The sequence below is a fragment of the Dipodomys spectabilis genome, unplaced genomic scaffold (assembly GCF_019054845.1).
Source record: "Dipodomys spectabilis isolate Male_0828 unplaced genomic scaffold, ASM1905484v1 ptg000600l, whole genome shotgun sequence".
Lineage (NCBI taxonomy): Eukaryota > Metazoa > Chordata > Mammalia > Rodentia > Heteromyidae > Dipodomys > Dipodomys spectabilis.
Window position 1 is genome coordinate 241,819 of NW_024871277.1, and position 15,796 is coordinate 257,614.

Consider the following 15,796-nt stretch of genomic DNA (forward strand, 5'->3'; position numbering starts at 1 on the left):
CTCGCTCAAGTTCCCAGGCAGCCAGAAGCACCGTGTTTCCACAGTGTGGCTTCTCGTACTGGGGCTTGAACCCAAGGCCTTGAGCTCTCATTTGGCGTTTACATTTAGCGTTGGTCCTCTGCCACCTGAGCCACAGCTCCTCGTTCGTTAGGTGGGCATAAAACTCTCACAGACTTTCTTGCGCTGGCTCCGAACGTTGATCCTCAGATCTCAGCCCCCTGCGTGGTTGGAATGTCACACGTGAGCCACCAGTGCCTGGCTGTCCTCATCTGTGGCTTTAATGTTTTTCTGCCTGTAAATTTGGACTTTCTAGGTTGTACCGCTTCCTCCGTTTTTCTGGTTTCCCGTTTTGTTTGGGTTTTGTATGCATCTGAAGATGGATCCTTTCCAGCCACAATCGTGGTGTCATTTGCACCTGTGCGGGAGCAGGCTCGGGGTGACAGCCACATGGTGAGAGGAGGATCACCGTGCTGAGGGACCCTGACCCTTCCCAAGGCCACCAGCCCACCGACACTCCCCCAGGCTGAGACCAGCTCAGCTTGGAGCTGTTGGAGCCATGGGTCCTCTCCCTCCTCCCCTTCCTCCTCTTCCTTCCCACCCTATCTTAAGAGAAGTTGTTTGTACAAGAAGGAAAGAGAGAGAGGGAGGATTCTCTCAATATCAGTTCCTAACCAAGGTGCAGCCTCATCATAAAGTAACTGGTTGTGCACCATGAATTTATTGAAAAGCATTTCACAAACAACGGTGGCATTTTATCCACCAAACAGCAGATTTGATGCTAAAAAATAAAAAAGAAACAAGTTATTGCTACTCACAATGTATCATTTGTGATTTACTGCTTGGATAAACATCTTTTAAAAATATTTTCCTATCTGGGTGTGGGTGGTTTATGCCTGTAATCCTAACTACTCAAGAGGCTGAGATCTGAGGACCCTGGTTTGAAGCCAGCCCAGGCAGGAAAGTCTGTGAGACTCTTATCTCCAATTAACCACCAGAAAACTGGAAGTGGAGCTGTCACTCAAATGCTAACCCTGAGCAAAAACTGCCAAGTGATAGCTTGAGTACTGGTGCGTGCGCGCGCGCGCGCGCACACACACACACACACACACAAACACACACACACAACTTTAGTAATAAACAGAGTTTTGGCTTATTACAAGACTAAATGTGAAAATCATCACATTCCAAATTTTAGCACCTACATAACTGGCTCAATTTTGAAGAGAAGAACAAGCATATATATTTTTACAAAAATGACTTGAGAAATTATATGTTGTCAAGTCAATTTCTCTTCCCTCAACTCTACAATAGCAGAAGCTTTGAGTAGGAGGGTGAGAGCAGTACTGGCTTGAACTCAGGAGCTTTCTGCTTTCCCTGTTCACTTATTTGGTAGACTAGTGCTCTACCACAGCAGCCAGGCCGCCAGGCCTGCTTTTTGCTGACTGTTTTAGAGATGAAAACTCTTCAACTTTTCTGCCTCATTTGACTTAAGTAGAATGTTCTACTTCTGTGTTTTTTCTAATTAGCATCTTAGAAATGTTACCCATAATTTCAGTGACCTTTATTATACAGAAAAGGGTGATTCAAGTCTAGAAATATACTCTGGTTTTAACATTCGCTTACTCTTTGCTTCCACCTAGTGGACAACCACTTGCATAGCAAGTTTTAAAATCACCTGAGTAAAAATGTGAGCTCTTTGGTTTCCACAGCATATGGGTTTTGTTTCTTTCATCCGGGTATTTCAAAAACATCATGGGTTTTGTTCCCAATGTAAGGAATTAAGTGAAGACTTTAAAACCTATACTAATGTGAATATATTGGCCTGTCATGAGAAGATTTCTAAGTCCTGTTTCCCAAGCATGCTTGGCCACATGACAAAGTCTTTATTCGCACATTTATAAACTGTGGCAGTCATTTCATTGACACTCATCAGTGAGGGTAGCTGTTTAGCTTAATTGGATGTCACCCACCTCCCAACAGCGGCTCCTGTCCATGGAACATTTGTTTTAGTTAGCCTCAAAATAAATAAAAATAAAGATTCTCACAGTGCACCGGTGGCTCAGGCCTATTTAAGAGGCTGATATCTAAGGATCGTGGTTCAAAGCCAACCCAAGCAGGCAAGTTCTTGAGACTCTTACCTCCAGTGAACCACCAAAAAGTAGAGCTGTGGCTCAAGTGGTAGAGTGCTAACCTTAAAAACAAAAATGCTGAGGGACAGTACCAGGCCGTTAGTTCAAGATCCAGTACCAGCACATACACACAAAATTATTTAAATTCTCCAAATTACACAAACTCACCAAGTTTAACAATCTTTCTATAATAAACACAATGAACATTTCTTATAAGAGTTATCATGAGGTATAAGGTATATTTTAATTTTTTCTACTTAAATGTGCTAAACAAAACTCTCATTTAACTCATGCCTGACTTATCTTCTCTTTCCTAAGGGTTTTTTAATTGCTAATATTCTACAATATTCTCATAAGTCAAGGGAATCAGGCAAGTTAAGTTTCTATAACAAAATACTATAGTCGTAAAACAACAGAAAATTGTTTTTTCCAGGGTTAGTAGTCTGACACCCAGGAGCAGGGACCAGATCCATATGGGATTTAGAGAACCTTTTCCTTTGTGCCAACAGCCACCTTCTCACTGCGTCTTTAGCCTTGAACTCTATGGGGCAGGGGTGATCTTTGATTTTGGCATTCTTTCATTTGGCATTAACTGATTTGTCTTTTTGTGCCAATACTGGGGCCTGAATTCAAGATGTGGGAACTGTCCTTGAGCTTCTTTGTTCAAGACTGGTGTTCTACTACTTGAGCCACAGCTCCACTTCTGGCTTTTTGCTGATTAGTTGGAGATAAGAATCTCCTAGAGCCAGTCACCAGTGACTCACACCTGTAATCCCAGCTAGCCAGTGGCTCAAGCCTGTAGTCCCAGCTACTCAGGAGGCTGAGATCTGATGATCTCGATTCAAAGCCAGCCCAGGCAGGAAAGCCCATGAGACTCTTATCTCCAATTAACCACCAGAAAACTGGAAGTGGCACTGTGGCTCAAGTGGTAGAGTGCTTGCCTTGAGCTGAAGAGCTGAGGGACAGTGCCCAGGCCCAGAGTTCAAGCCTCATGACAGACCAAAGAAAACAAACAAACAAACAAAAAAAAAAAACAGAATCACATAGACTTTCCTACATGGGCTGGCTTCAAGCTGAGATCCTCAGATCTCTGAATAGATAGCTGACTCCAGAGGCTGGGTTAAAGGTTTGGATGTGCATGACATCCTGAAGTGTTTTCTTTTTATCTGTAGTGGGGCAAGCTCTTCCTTGGGGAGGGAAGGGGAGAGAACTGCTTTGACCACCCTTTACTATTTTCTCACTTTCTAGGAGTATGTTAAAATTACATTACTGACGTCTAATGGAATCTCTAGGATAGTGTGTACTTTGAGACCGCTGTCGAAGAGGTGCAGATAGCGCCAAGTTCTCACCCAGTCTGATCTTGTCTCGTCAGCAGTCAGATGGGCATTCTCCACCTACCCAGAATGAGTCCCTGGCTGCACCTGCCCTCAGCCCTGCTTTCCTCCAGGCTGTGTTCTTCTGGGCAATCAAACCCGCAGGACAAGGTACATTAGTTACAAAATATTTATGGAAGCCAGATAAATCATTTAGTCTTGGTCTTTAGAACGATCTGACTAAGAAAACAAGAAGACATTGTTCTCACACTGCCACAGGCAACAGAAAGTCAATGAGGAAGTAATACATGGGAAGCAGATTCTAGACAAAGAGGTGGAGCCTCGTGATCTCACCTGCAGCCCTCACCACTGACTTTGCCTCAGTGGAAATATTTCTTTTTACTTTTTTTTTTTGCCATTTTTTTTATTGTGAAAATACTGTACAGAGGGGTTACAATTACATGGGCAAGATAATGAGTACATTTCTTATCCAGCATTGTAGCTTCCTCCTTTGTTTCCCCTTCCCATCCCTTCCCATCTCCCCCAGCCCCTACCAAAGTTGTAAAGTTCGTTTTCGACATAACGACTTGTACATCTCATTGTTGCAATGGGTCCATCTGTATCCCTATTTAAATGATTTGTTTTTCCCCTTTCCCTCCACAAATTATACCAACATCAAATACAGTGAAAGCAGGGGTTATAACATGGGGGAGGGACATACAAAGCAACAAAGAAATAATCTTATAAATGTGTTAGAAACAATCGCATGAAAGAAAAAAAAACATTTGAATACATGTCTTAGGGTTCATTTCCCTAACATCAACTTATCTGACCTTTTCTGCTTGACTCAGACATATACTAGATATTGCAAATAAGGGAAACCATGGAACCTATGTTTCTTTGGGCCTGGCTTACTTCACTTAATATAATTTTTCGAAGTCTTTCCATTTCCTAACAAATGGGGCAATGTCATTCTTTCTGATGGAGGCATAGAATTCCATTGTGTATATATACCACATTTGCTTCATCCATTCATTTACTGAGGGCATCTGAGAACCACTGGACTAGAACTGAAGACCCAGAAATGAACCCCGTGGAAATATTAACAAGATAGGAAATGTCTGAATTATGTTTTCCGTTGTTGCCCCCAAATCCATTACTAGAATGGTCAGCTGCGGACGTAAGTGGGAAGAGAAGCACAGTGGCGGAGACAGCTTCTGATGGAACAAAACGGGCTGGGTTTTCAGGCTTTGGTTTTAACAAAAAGGGAATGCACAGCGGGGCAGACGACCGTGGCTCACGCCGTCAGCCTGGCGGCTCGGGAGGCTGACAGCTGAGGATCGCGGTTCAAAGCCAACCCCGGGCAGGAAAGGCCGTGAGACGCTTCTCAACCGGAAGTGGCACTGTGGCTCAAGCGGTAGAGCGCTCGCCTTGAGCTGAAGAGCTGAGGGACAGCGCCCAGGCCCAGAGTTCAAATCCCAGGACCAGCACAGCAAAGAAAAAGAACGTGAATCTATCTGTTCAAGTGGTTGTGAACACAACACACGCCCCAGGCTCCTTCCCGTGGCTGTTGTCACCTGAGGGGTGGCGGGGCGGTGGGAGTGCCATGCCACGCGTGCTCTGATCCCTGCCACCCCAGAGGGGACACAATTAGGTGCCGCTCACCCCCAAGATGTGAGGAGGCACCAGAGACCTGCGATCGCATTTTCCATAAATGAACACAGGACCCAGAGGCACGTACATTTACTCTGCAGCGAGCCAGGCGGACCGCGGAGCCCAGGTGCAGCGAGCATCCCGGAGGGCTCAGGGCGCATGCGCTGCGCGAGGCCAGCCCCGGCGGGCGCAGGGGCGCATGCGTGGAAGGAGCTCCTGCTGGAGTGGCGGCCGCAGGCAGCGCGCGCACGGACCGTCCCGCGCGGGGAGTAAGGCCTGCGTGGGGATGCGGTGCCCACGCGCGACCCAGGCCTCCGTGAGCCCCGCCGGGTGCACGTGCCGACCCCGACCCCCCCCCCCCCGGAGGACAGACGCGGTCCTTCAGCGGCGAACGTCCCAGCCGTGTGAGCACACGCGCGTGCGCGTGCACGCTCACGCACAGGAGACAACGCCAGCAGCCTGGCCCGCGCTTTCTGGACACGCGCGCGGACTGACCTGTGCGGCCGGTGCGGGCCGGCCGGCTGCGGAGCCAGGGGACGGACGGCGCCGTCGTCATGGGTACCAGCACCAGACAGGTCGTCTCCTCCCCACGCGGGACCTGACCGCGCAAAAATCGGGGGGGAGGGGGCAGGAGAGAGAAACCGACACAGACAGACAAACGGACAGAGGAGGCGGTTCGCTAAAGGCCGAACACACTGGCGGCGGCGGGGCGAGGCACCCGCTCTGCACTGCTGTGCAGGAGAGGAACCGTACTGCGCTCCCGGAAGACCCGGATGCAGCGCGGTCAACCCTCTTCTGTCTGTCTGCCTGCCTGTCTGTCTGTCTGCTTGCCTGCCTCTGTCTCTCTCTGTCTCTGTCTCTCTCTGTCTCTGTCTCTCTGTCTCTCTCTCACACACACGCTTGGCGGATGGAGATCCCACGCTACACACAGAGACCACATTTCTGAGCAGATGCCGCGCGCGTGGGGCTCGGCCCGGGCCCCTGCGGGGTTCCTGGGACCCGAGCTTGTTTTCCAGAACGATCGGTGGCTCGGAGACCAGGAGGTCGTCCTTGGACAGGAGCAGCCATGCTCCGTGTTCACCAAGTTGAGGAGGTCGAACTCCAACGAGGCGGGCGGCGCTCTCCAGCTCGCCGAAGGAGCAGTGGAACGCGGAGAGGGTCTCCTCGGGCCCGGGCGCGCGGACACCTTCGCCGGCTCCAGAGGCTTCCCGAAGCGGGACTTGAGGTGCTGTGCAAAATGTGCTGGAGACCCAGCCTTGGCCGCGAGACCCCACCCCTCCGCCTGGGCCCCGCCCCCACCCGCGAGACCCCGCCCCCGCGGCCCCGCCCCACCCCTCCGCCTGGGCCCCGCCCCCAGCCGCGAGGCCCCGCCCCTTCTGGTGGTCCCGCCCCCCGCCCTGAGACTCCGCCCCCGGGGCCCCACCCCGAGCCACAGGGGGTCCACAGGAGGAAACCCAAGGCCCAGCGGCGAGATGTGGGGTTGGGATCATGGCAGTCAGAATCCGTGCTTTTCTTCAGCACCTAGGATGAGCACGTGAAGCTCAGTGGGGCCCGGGGGCGCGGCACCCCCTCTGCTGTCAGCCTTTCCGACTCGGAGGCACACGCCTGCCATCCCCGCCGCTGAGGACGCTGAGATCTGGGGATCTCGGTTCGAAGCCAGCCAGGTGGAAAAGTTCATGGGACCCCATCTCCAATAAACTGCTGGGAAGAAGCTGGACGTGGTGCCGTGGCTCAGGTGGTTGAACATCAGCCTTGAACAACAAAGCTGAGAGGCAGCGCCTGTGCTCCGAGTTCAGGTCCCAGGACTGGAACAAACAAGACCCAAAGCCATCCAGACGAGCCCAGCTCAAGAGGCCGGCCGCCCTTTCCAAAGAAGAACGCCCTCAGGGAGAAAGAAGCAAGAAGTCGTTCCCAAGACCAAGCCGTACAGGGCAGGTTCCCACGGCACAGCCGGCCTCCGAGGGCAGCTTGGGAGGCCATGAGCAACGGGTGCACAGCCTCCATGATTGTGTCCTTAAACCTTGTCTTTCCCACCTGAACACTCGGTGCGAATTTCTAATGATCAGCCTCTTACGGATGGGGAGCCCTGTCAGATTCCTGTCACCAGCATCCCCATTGTCAAGATCAGATCAGGTGTGATGAGACACGCCTGTAATCCCAGGACTCAGGGAGGAGCTTGAGGAAGGAGGGCTGGGAGTTCAAGGCCACCCTGGGATACATGGTGAAAACCTGACTCAGGAACACCAGGCACACACCACATCTGCTGCCTTCATCTCGTTGGAGACACTCCCGGTTACAGCCACCCCGTTCTGTGGCTGAGCACTGTTTAGAATTGCCACAGAAGAGAGAAATCGCCTTGTGGTAAAAAGCAGATGGACAAATGCAAGTCCAGAACTGTGAGTCTCAAGGTCTCCATGACACCTGAGAGGAGTGGACAGTCACACCCCCCCAGAGAGACCGAGCTCGCTGGATTACTGTGCCTCTGTGCGTGTGCACGCACATGCACATATGTGTGTACATGTGTAATGAGAGATTGATTTTAAGGAACTGGATATGTCATTGTGCAGGCTAGCAAGTCCAACATCTACAGAGGAGGCTGGTAGGCTGGAGACGCAGTCAGTTCTGGTCTTCTGGAAGACTCTATGTTCGGGGAGATCAGTCTTAAGTCTATAGAGACCTTCAACAGAGTGGATGAGGCACCCACGTTATAGAAAGTGATACACTTCGGGCTGGGAAGGTGGCTCAGTGGTAGAGTGCTTGGCTTGTAATGCACGAGGCCCTGGGTTCGATTCCTCAGCACCACATAAGAAAAAAGCCGGAAGTGGCGCTGTGGCTCAAGTGGTAGAGCGCTCGCCTTGAGCTGAAGAGCTGAGGGACAGCGCCCAGGCCCAGAGTTCAGGCCCCACGACCGGACCCAAAAAAAAAAAAAAGTGATACACTTCATTCAAGGTGCACTGATTTATGCTAATTTAAGATCATTGAAAAATGATCTTAAAAAACAACCTACCTTCATCAGTCTGGGAAAACTCAAGTGGTAAAGCACCTGCCTAGCAAGCTGGAAGCCTGACACATTTAAAAAAGAAGAACCTTCACAGAAACATCCAGAATAATGTTTGGCCAAATATCTAAATGCCACAGCCTACCCACGTTGACTCTGAAAGTCACGCACTGTTAGTGCAAGGGTGTTTTTATTCATAAAATCATGTGCCTCGATGATCCTGCAAAAAAAAAAAATATCCAAGGAACAGGGAGATTATGGAGTGTTACTATTCTCTGACAGTTCCACTTTCTTTATTGCTCTTGTAAATCACTGCAAATCCCCTAATCCCTTGAACCCACACAGGGAAGCAAAGGCTTGTATGGCTGTTTGGAGGACACTGGGAGAAAAGAGCAAGGTCCTTCTATGGCTTCTGAAGAGTCCCAGCCACCATCCCCCCGTGCCTTAAGAAGTGGTTCTTTTCCTACCATTCAAAATGATTGTGTTGAAAATTGTCCCCCAATCCTTGATGGGCAGAAGCATTTGTTGTCATTCGAGGGCAGAATAAAGGCCAAGCAACAAGCACCAGGACCTGAGTTATATAACTGGGACAGTGTGCAATTTCCTCTAGTCCCTCCCTCAGCTCCCTCCACTCTCCCCTGCCTGCAATTTACTCTAGGAAGCTGGCCTTTGATGGAGCTTCTGACTGCTGGTCGTGTTCAGCCAACAAGGGGCAATGGTGAGACATGGAAAGAGGGAACAGAGGCCAGACCACCGGCCGCACCCAAGATCCGAGGCAGGTGGGAAAGGCCTCTCTGTGTGATAAGCCTCGGAAACCTCTACCAAAAGCACTTCTAGTTACCAACTCCAGTAGCTATAAGTTGCTCAGTAGAACCAACTAATAAGTTCTTTGACACATTATTTTCCTGTTTGCATTTGTTTTTCCTGTTGGTCATGGGGCTTGAACTCTAAGCCTGGGCACTGCCCCTCATCTCTTCAGCTCAAGGCGAGCACTCTACCGCTTGAGCCACAGCACCACTTCTGGTGTTCTGGTGGTTAATAGGAGATAAAAGTCTCATGGACATTCCTGCCTGGGCTGGCTTTGAACCATGCTCCTCAGATCTCAGCCTCCTGAGTAGCTAGGATTATAGGCGAGAGCCAACAGCACCTGGTTTGAAATATATTTTTAAGAACATCCTGTTCAAGCCTATAGTCCGAGCTGCTTGGGGAGCAGAGATTGGAGAATCACAGTTTCAGGTGCTCAGGTGCTGTTTCTCTGGGTCACTATGGAGCATGAGACACTTAGGTGCAGCCCAGACTTACTCTTGGTGTGGGGTGCCTGTCTTGGTCAGCAAAGTGAGCACAAAAATCATAAAACTCACGAAGACTGCAAAGCCAACCCAGAACCTGATCACGATGGAATCTGCAAAGCAAACAGTAGTGGTGTCCGTGTATCATGGGGCTGCACACATGCCGTCCTGGGGCTTGAACTCAGGGCCTGAGCACTGTCTGAGCTGGTTTTGCTGAGGGCTAGCTCTCTACCATTTGAACCACAGCACCACTTCAAGCTTTTTCTGAATAGATTATTGAAGATAAGTAAGGACTTTCCTGTCCAATCTGGCTTCAAACCGTGATCCTCAGATCTCAGCCTCCTGAGTAGCTAGGATTACAGGTATGAGCCACCAGTGCCCTACTCCAATGAAATGGTTTTATCCCACTATTAAAGTTTGGGTACTATCTTACTGTATGACTGATGGATAATGTATTTTCCCAGTGTGACTTTTAGGTCATATCTACTATAGCACCATTAATCAGCACTATAAGCACCCTTGAGTCTATGGTTTTTATACATCTTGTTACAATTGAGCAGAAAGTACTTCAAAGACTCCTTGAATTTACTTATCCAGTTATTTGATAAATTAAGATCCATTTAAGCATAGTTGAAATCAGTAATGGATCAAATGGCATAGTCTGCTAGAATTTTTTATTATGACTGAGTTGATCTACAGAGGGATTATGGTTACATGACTATAATTCTCTTTGAACCCTGTCTCCCTTCCCTCCCTCTCCTGGCTTTTCTCTCCCATCCTCACCCACAAGATATCCAGTTCATTTTCCACATGGAGTCCGGTGAGTGTCACTGTTGCATTTGTTCAACCTGTTTCATCTTTTCTGATATGGATTAATAAGTTTAAGGCCAAGCACCAGTGGCTCACACTTGTAATACCAGTTACTTAGGAGACTGAGATCTGAGGATCATGGTTCAGAAGCTATTTCAAAGCCAGCTGGGCAGAAAAGTCCCTGAGAGCTCTTATCTCTAACAAAGTACTCAGAAAAGCCTGGAAGTGGTGCTGTGGCTCCAGTGGTAGAGCATTCACCTTGAGCTGAAGAGCTCAGGGCCTTGAGTTTAAGCACCATAAAGAAGTTTATTTAAGTGGCAACGCAGTACGTAAGGTTAACTTCGTTTAAATAAATGATTAGCTGAATGCCAATGGCTCATGCCTGTCATCCTAGCTACTCAGGAGGCTGAGATCTGAGGATTGCAGTTCAAAGCCAGCCCAGGCAGGAAAGTCCGTGAGACTCTCATCTCCAATTATCCACCAGAAAACCGGAAGTGGTTCTGTGGCTCAAGTGGTAGAGTGCTCACCTTGAGCTGAAGAGCTCAGAGACAGTGCTCAGGCCCAGAGTTCAAGCCCCATGACCCACAAAAGAATAAAATAAATAAATAAATGGTTAAAGGCAGGCACTCCTGGCTCACACTTGTATTCCTAGAGATTCAGGAGGTTCAGATCTGAGGACTGAGGTTCAAAGCCAGCCCAGGCAGATAAGATGAGAAGCTGAGCTGTAGCTCAAGTGGCAGAGCACTAGCCTTGAGCAAAAATGTTCAAGGACAGCACCCAGGCCCTGAGTTCAAGCCCCGTTACAGCCCAAAATTAAATAAAGCTTACATTAAAGCATTATTTTAATTAAATTATGTCTACGTTATACAATTTTCTAAAGGAAAAAAAGGAGAATTAGCAGCTCGCTCTGCATAATTCCTATTTTATACTGCACATCCTGCTGCAGTTAACATTGTTGAACACTCTGGATGCAAAAGTTAATGTACTGTTCCAACATCTATCAGTGCTAAAGGAATAGCAACTTCTGCAAATGTTGCTTTGTAAACTAATGGCAGTGAAGCATATAGGAAGACATAAGGACAAGTACCAAAACACATGTCCTCCAGTGTAACTCACGTGGAATGATGGGATCTCCCGGGGCTGCCTGACTGTGGAGAAATGTTGACGCGTTAGCAACTGTTCTGGTCTCTGTGCCTGATCAGCTGCTTCAGAAGAAAGCGAATCAGAGAGGAGATGGAGGAGGGCTGCCAGTAATGTAGCAGGGCCTTCCTTCTCCCCTCTTGTGCCTTGGGGAGTTGACACAAAGCAGCAGAAGTCGGGAGCCTGGGAGGCCCACAGCCTTCCGAGAAATAATGTGGCAGAGTGGGAGACAGAGATCCCCAACCCAATGCCATTTCCAAGTGTTGCCCTGCTGATGTGACAACCGTGTTTCCCATGACAGCCGGCCTTACCTAGCTCTTATTCATAATCCCTTTCAAATAGAATTCTGCTTCCTCTGATTATTTGCAGGAGCTTCCCCTTACCCTAGTCCTGTGTACGTGACAGAACCCGCGTTACTTTCCCACCCGGAACTTCTACTAGAGAGCACTCTCTCCACCCAAGAACATCTAACTTCTCTTGAAGTTTTATTTTCCTGCGAGTTTGGTGGGCACAAGTGTCACATAGGAAGAGGAAGGCAGAGCCTCCGGTCTTCCTGAGAAACGCACTTCCCAGGAAGAGGCTGGGACAGAACTGGGCCCAGTGTGATTCAGGAGAAGCTGGAACCAAGTAGCCACACTCTGTTATGCGCCACTGGGCTGTGTGAACAAATGGCCCAGAACACTTCCCAGTGGAAAAGAATACAAATACTTCCCTTACACAGGCTCTGGTGGTGGCCCACGCCTGTAACCCTAGCTGCTCAGGAAGCTGAGATCCGAGGATCATTCTCCAAAGCCAGCCAGGGCAGGGAAGTCCATGAGACTCTTATCTCCAGTTAGCCATTCAAGAGCTGGAAATGGAGCTGTGGCTCAAGTAGTAGAGCATCACTCTTGAGTGAGAAAGCCAAGCAAGAACAAGAGGCCCTGAATTCAAGCCCCAGTACCAGCACAAAACCAAAATCCTTCCACTTAATCAGACCTAAAATGATGGCCTGAAACAAGAGAGCTGAAATCCAGCATGCACTTCCTCTCCAGGTTTGTTCTTTGCCATTCCTCCAAAGAATCAAGGATAAAGTATGACCGATGACCTTTCCCTGAGGGTCAGGACAGCAGAGCTGGCAGGGTCCTCACCCAGCAACCACAGTGATGGATGGGTGTCCCACAGAGGGGTCTCTTGGCCCTGAGCTCCCACTGTGGTCCCCCTGACCTCCCCACTATGCACTGCTCCTGCCCTGAAGACAGCATCCGACTGACCCACCCACTCACGAGGGGCATCCTCAGGTTAGCATGTGTGCGCAGTGCGGGGCTTGCCTGCCACTGGTGGCTCCTAATAAGCCAGTTTCCTATTGCACCCTGCTGAAGTGCAGGTGTCTGCTCAGCCACTCTGGGCTTTTGTTCTCTGAGAACAAACCCACTGTCTCCCCAGCCAAGCCCTTTCTCAAGGCTCACGGCTCTCCTTCCCTTTGTTGGGAGTTCTTCTGTGATCTCTCCATGTCTACTAGTTCCAGCCTCACGCACCTTCCTGCCCAGGCTGGCTTTAAACCCATAATCTTCATATCTCAGCCTCCTGAGCAGTGAGGATTACAGGTGTGAGCCCCTGGCATCCCACCCACTGCAAGAGTTGACTTAATCTTTTTACTTTCCTGCATACATTTCACAGCTCTAGCTCCACGTTACCAGGTCCCAGATGTGAAGTGTCTCTCACAGATCTCTTGCAGCAGAACACACAGTAGCTTCTCACTTGAACAGTTTTGTGTCTTTGCGATGTGCATACTCAAACAAATTTCCACTAGTGGTGGAATAAGTAACGTGTCACAGCTCTACGTTTCATGGAGATTCATTTCAAGAAGCAGTCATGTTTACAATTTACTATGAGCAAAAAAGATTTTCCACAGCTCTTTCTAGAAATGCACCAACAAAATAGCGCTGTCTTCAGGCCTCTTCAAAACTAAGGAAAAGAGACAGAGGCAAGCTAGTCTGAAGCTGGGGCAAACCGAAGCACTGGCATGGATCTGGGGCACAGCTCTGGTTAGAGGGTACAGAGCAGCCGTTCGCCCAGGCACTCTGATTTCTGCCATCATTCATGACAAGCAAGTGTCCTTATTGAAGGTCATCCCTGAAAAACCACAGACTATGTGAATTTAGGACAGTGATTTCGTTCCCACCCTTCCATCAGGTAATGAATGACAGCCTGTCCTAACGAGTTCATCTCCTTTTTCCTCCATAACTTCTGAGCAAATATTACCGTGTTAAAATCATTTAACTATTTCTTGAGGCATAAAGGATATATGATAAAGGCAATGACTTCTCCCAGCTAGCCTTCCTTGCAGCGCATGGGTATAACGGGTCATTGATTGCACACAGGTCATAGTGAGGGAGGGAAAGCTTTTCCTTTGCTCCATTGTGCCTCTGGTTCTAATCTCCCTTGGGCTTCCCAATGTGTCACATTCGTTTGGATCATTTAAGCTACCCACAGCCTAGCCTGGTGCAATAAATCATTCATGCCTGTAATTCTAGCTGTTTGGAAGGCAGAGGGTTGAAGGATCGTGGTTAGCGGCCAGCCAGAGTAGAGAAGTTCTCAAGACTCCATCTCAGCCAACGACTCGGTACAGTGGTGCCTCCTGCTGTCTCAGCAATGAGGGCGTGACTGCTGGGTTCTGTGGGCCCCTGCGGGCCCCAGTGACACGAGAAACACAGATAGGAGGATCACCTCCCAGGCTGGCCCCAGGCATTAAAAAAAAAAGTGAGAGAATGGACATCAGAAACAACCAATGGGAAAAGGGACTGCAGGCAGGCTTGGCTCAGGTTGAGAGAGCATGCACCCAGCAAGCATGAAGCTCAGAGTTCAATCTCCAGCACTGACAAAAACCAACAAACCTGACAAATGGCCATGATGACACAGATCTATAATTCCAGCGTGTGGGAGGCTGAGGTAGGAGGAAGGCAAGTTGGAGGCCGGCTGGACTCCAAGAGTGGTCCCTGTTATAAAAAAAAAATAGAGGAAAGGAACTTAGAATCTTTGCAGTACATAGACAGGCATTCATGAAGCAGACGGGGATGGGGAGAGGGCCACAGACCCAGCCCATCATCTAGCTCTGCTCTACACAAGGAGCCCACTTCCATTTGCAGCCAGCACTATGTTTTCTTCTTTAATCTTACTTTAACTTTTTCATTGTTATTATAAAGGTGATGTACAGAGGGGTTACAGTTACGTAAGTCAGATGAAGAACATATTTCTTTTTGGACAATGTCATCCTTTCCTTCACTCCTTCCCAGATTTTAGCTCTCATTCCCACACACAAGATGTCAAGTCCATTTTCCACAAGTTTTCTAGCACGTACCACTGCTGCATGTGTTCACCCTTTGTCCCTCCAGTTTTGATGAGAGTCCCTTCCATGGCCGTGTACTTCTTGGCTTTGCGTCAGATCCTTAACCATCTGCATAACACAAAACACAACCCTGCCTAACACTGGAGTTCAGAACAGAGGCTGGCTAGTCCCAGCTCTGGTCATGAACACACACACTGCGCTTCACAGGTCTAGAAAACCAAGTGTGTGTGAACAATACCATAGCCTATGGGCTGTTGCAAAAGAAAAGTCCCCACATAATAACCTCTAGGGTCCATTTTTGCACATATTTCTGGTAATCCGAACAGTTATACTTTGGGGTACCTCGAAGCGTTCATGCCAAAAAAAAAAGGCTTGGTCTGAATTTTGTCCTGATTTATATCTCTGTATGAATCAGAATGAGGTCTCCTGAGTGAGCAACCACTCCATGTGTGGAATGGGTGTTTTGTGGGTAGAAGACAATTATGTAAGAAGGTGGAATTTTCAGGAAAAATAACCCATGGGTATTTCACAGGTAAAGACAAATACATCACACGCAAACAGTGGAGAGTTACACAAGACTTACATTTGTGAGCCTTCAGTCCTTTAAAGGAAACTGGTCCGATTTCATAATATTCATACTCCCAGGTGTAATCAGAATGTGATGCCAGGGGCTGGGAGGTTCCATTAGAAGCTAACCTCTGGACAGACATCTCCACTCTGCAAAGAAGGACAAAAGAGCAGGTTTGGAACTCATGAGCAGATTCTCGATCGCCCACTTACCCTGGTGATGCTGGACCCCAACTCAGGAGTCCAGGAGCCAAAACCTGAGCGACTCCCCTCCTCCTCCTCAGCCCAGGGTCAGAAGGAGGGAGGGGAAAGGTCCTCACCAGCTGCTCCTGCCTCCCACCAGGGGGCGCCACTCACTCCCTTTTCTCACTGCTTTTCTGCTTTTCTAGAATACATCTGAAACCAGGCATTGATGTCTCTTATGAGAAGTTGACAGAAGACCTGGCACGTAATCAATGTTTAATAAGTGAAGAGAGAGAGGCAGAAGGCAAGGGTTATGTGGGTCTTTGGGCTTACAGATTCAGCCTCATAACTTCTATTGTGCACATGTACAGAAAGACTGTGAGCATTCC

The 15,796-nt window shown here is 48.8% G+C and overlaps 1 protein-coding gene across 1 annotated transcript; it reads right to left on the reverse strand.

Moving 5' to 3' along the window:
- Positions 1–5,774: 5,774 nt before the first annotated feature.
- Mrap2 (melanocortin 2 receptor accessory protein 2) lies at positions 5,775–15,367 on the reverse strand. The gene is given in 7 exon segments (XM_042671143.1): positions 5,775–5,826; positions 6,095–6,263; positions 6,266–6,323; positions 7,351–7,450; positions 8,239–8,313; positions 9,396–9,495; positions 15,241–15,367. Coding segments are annotated over 7 exon segments (681 nt in total).
- Between the last annotated feature and the right edge of the window lie 429 nt (positions 15,368–15,796).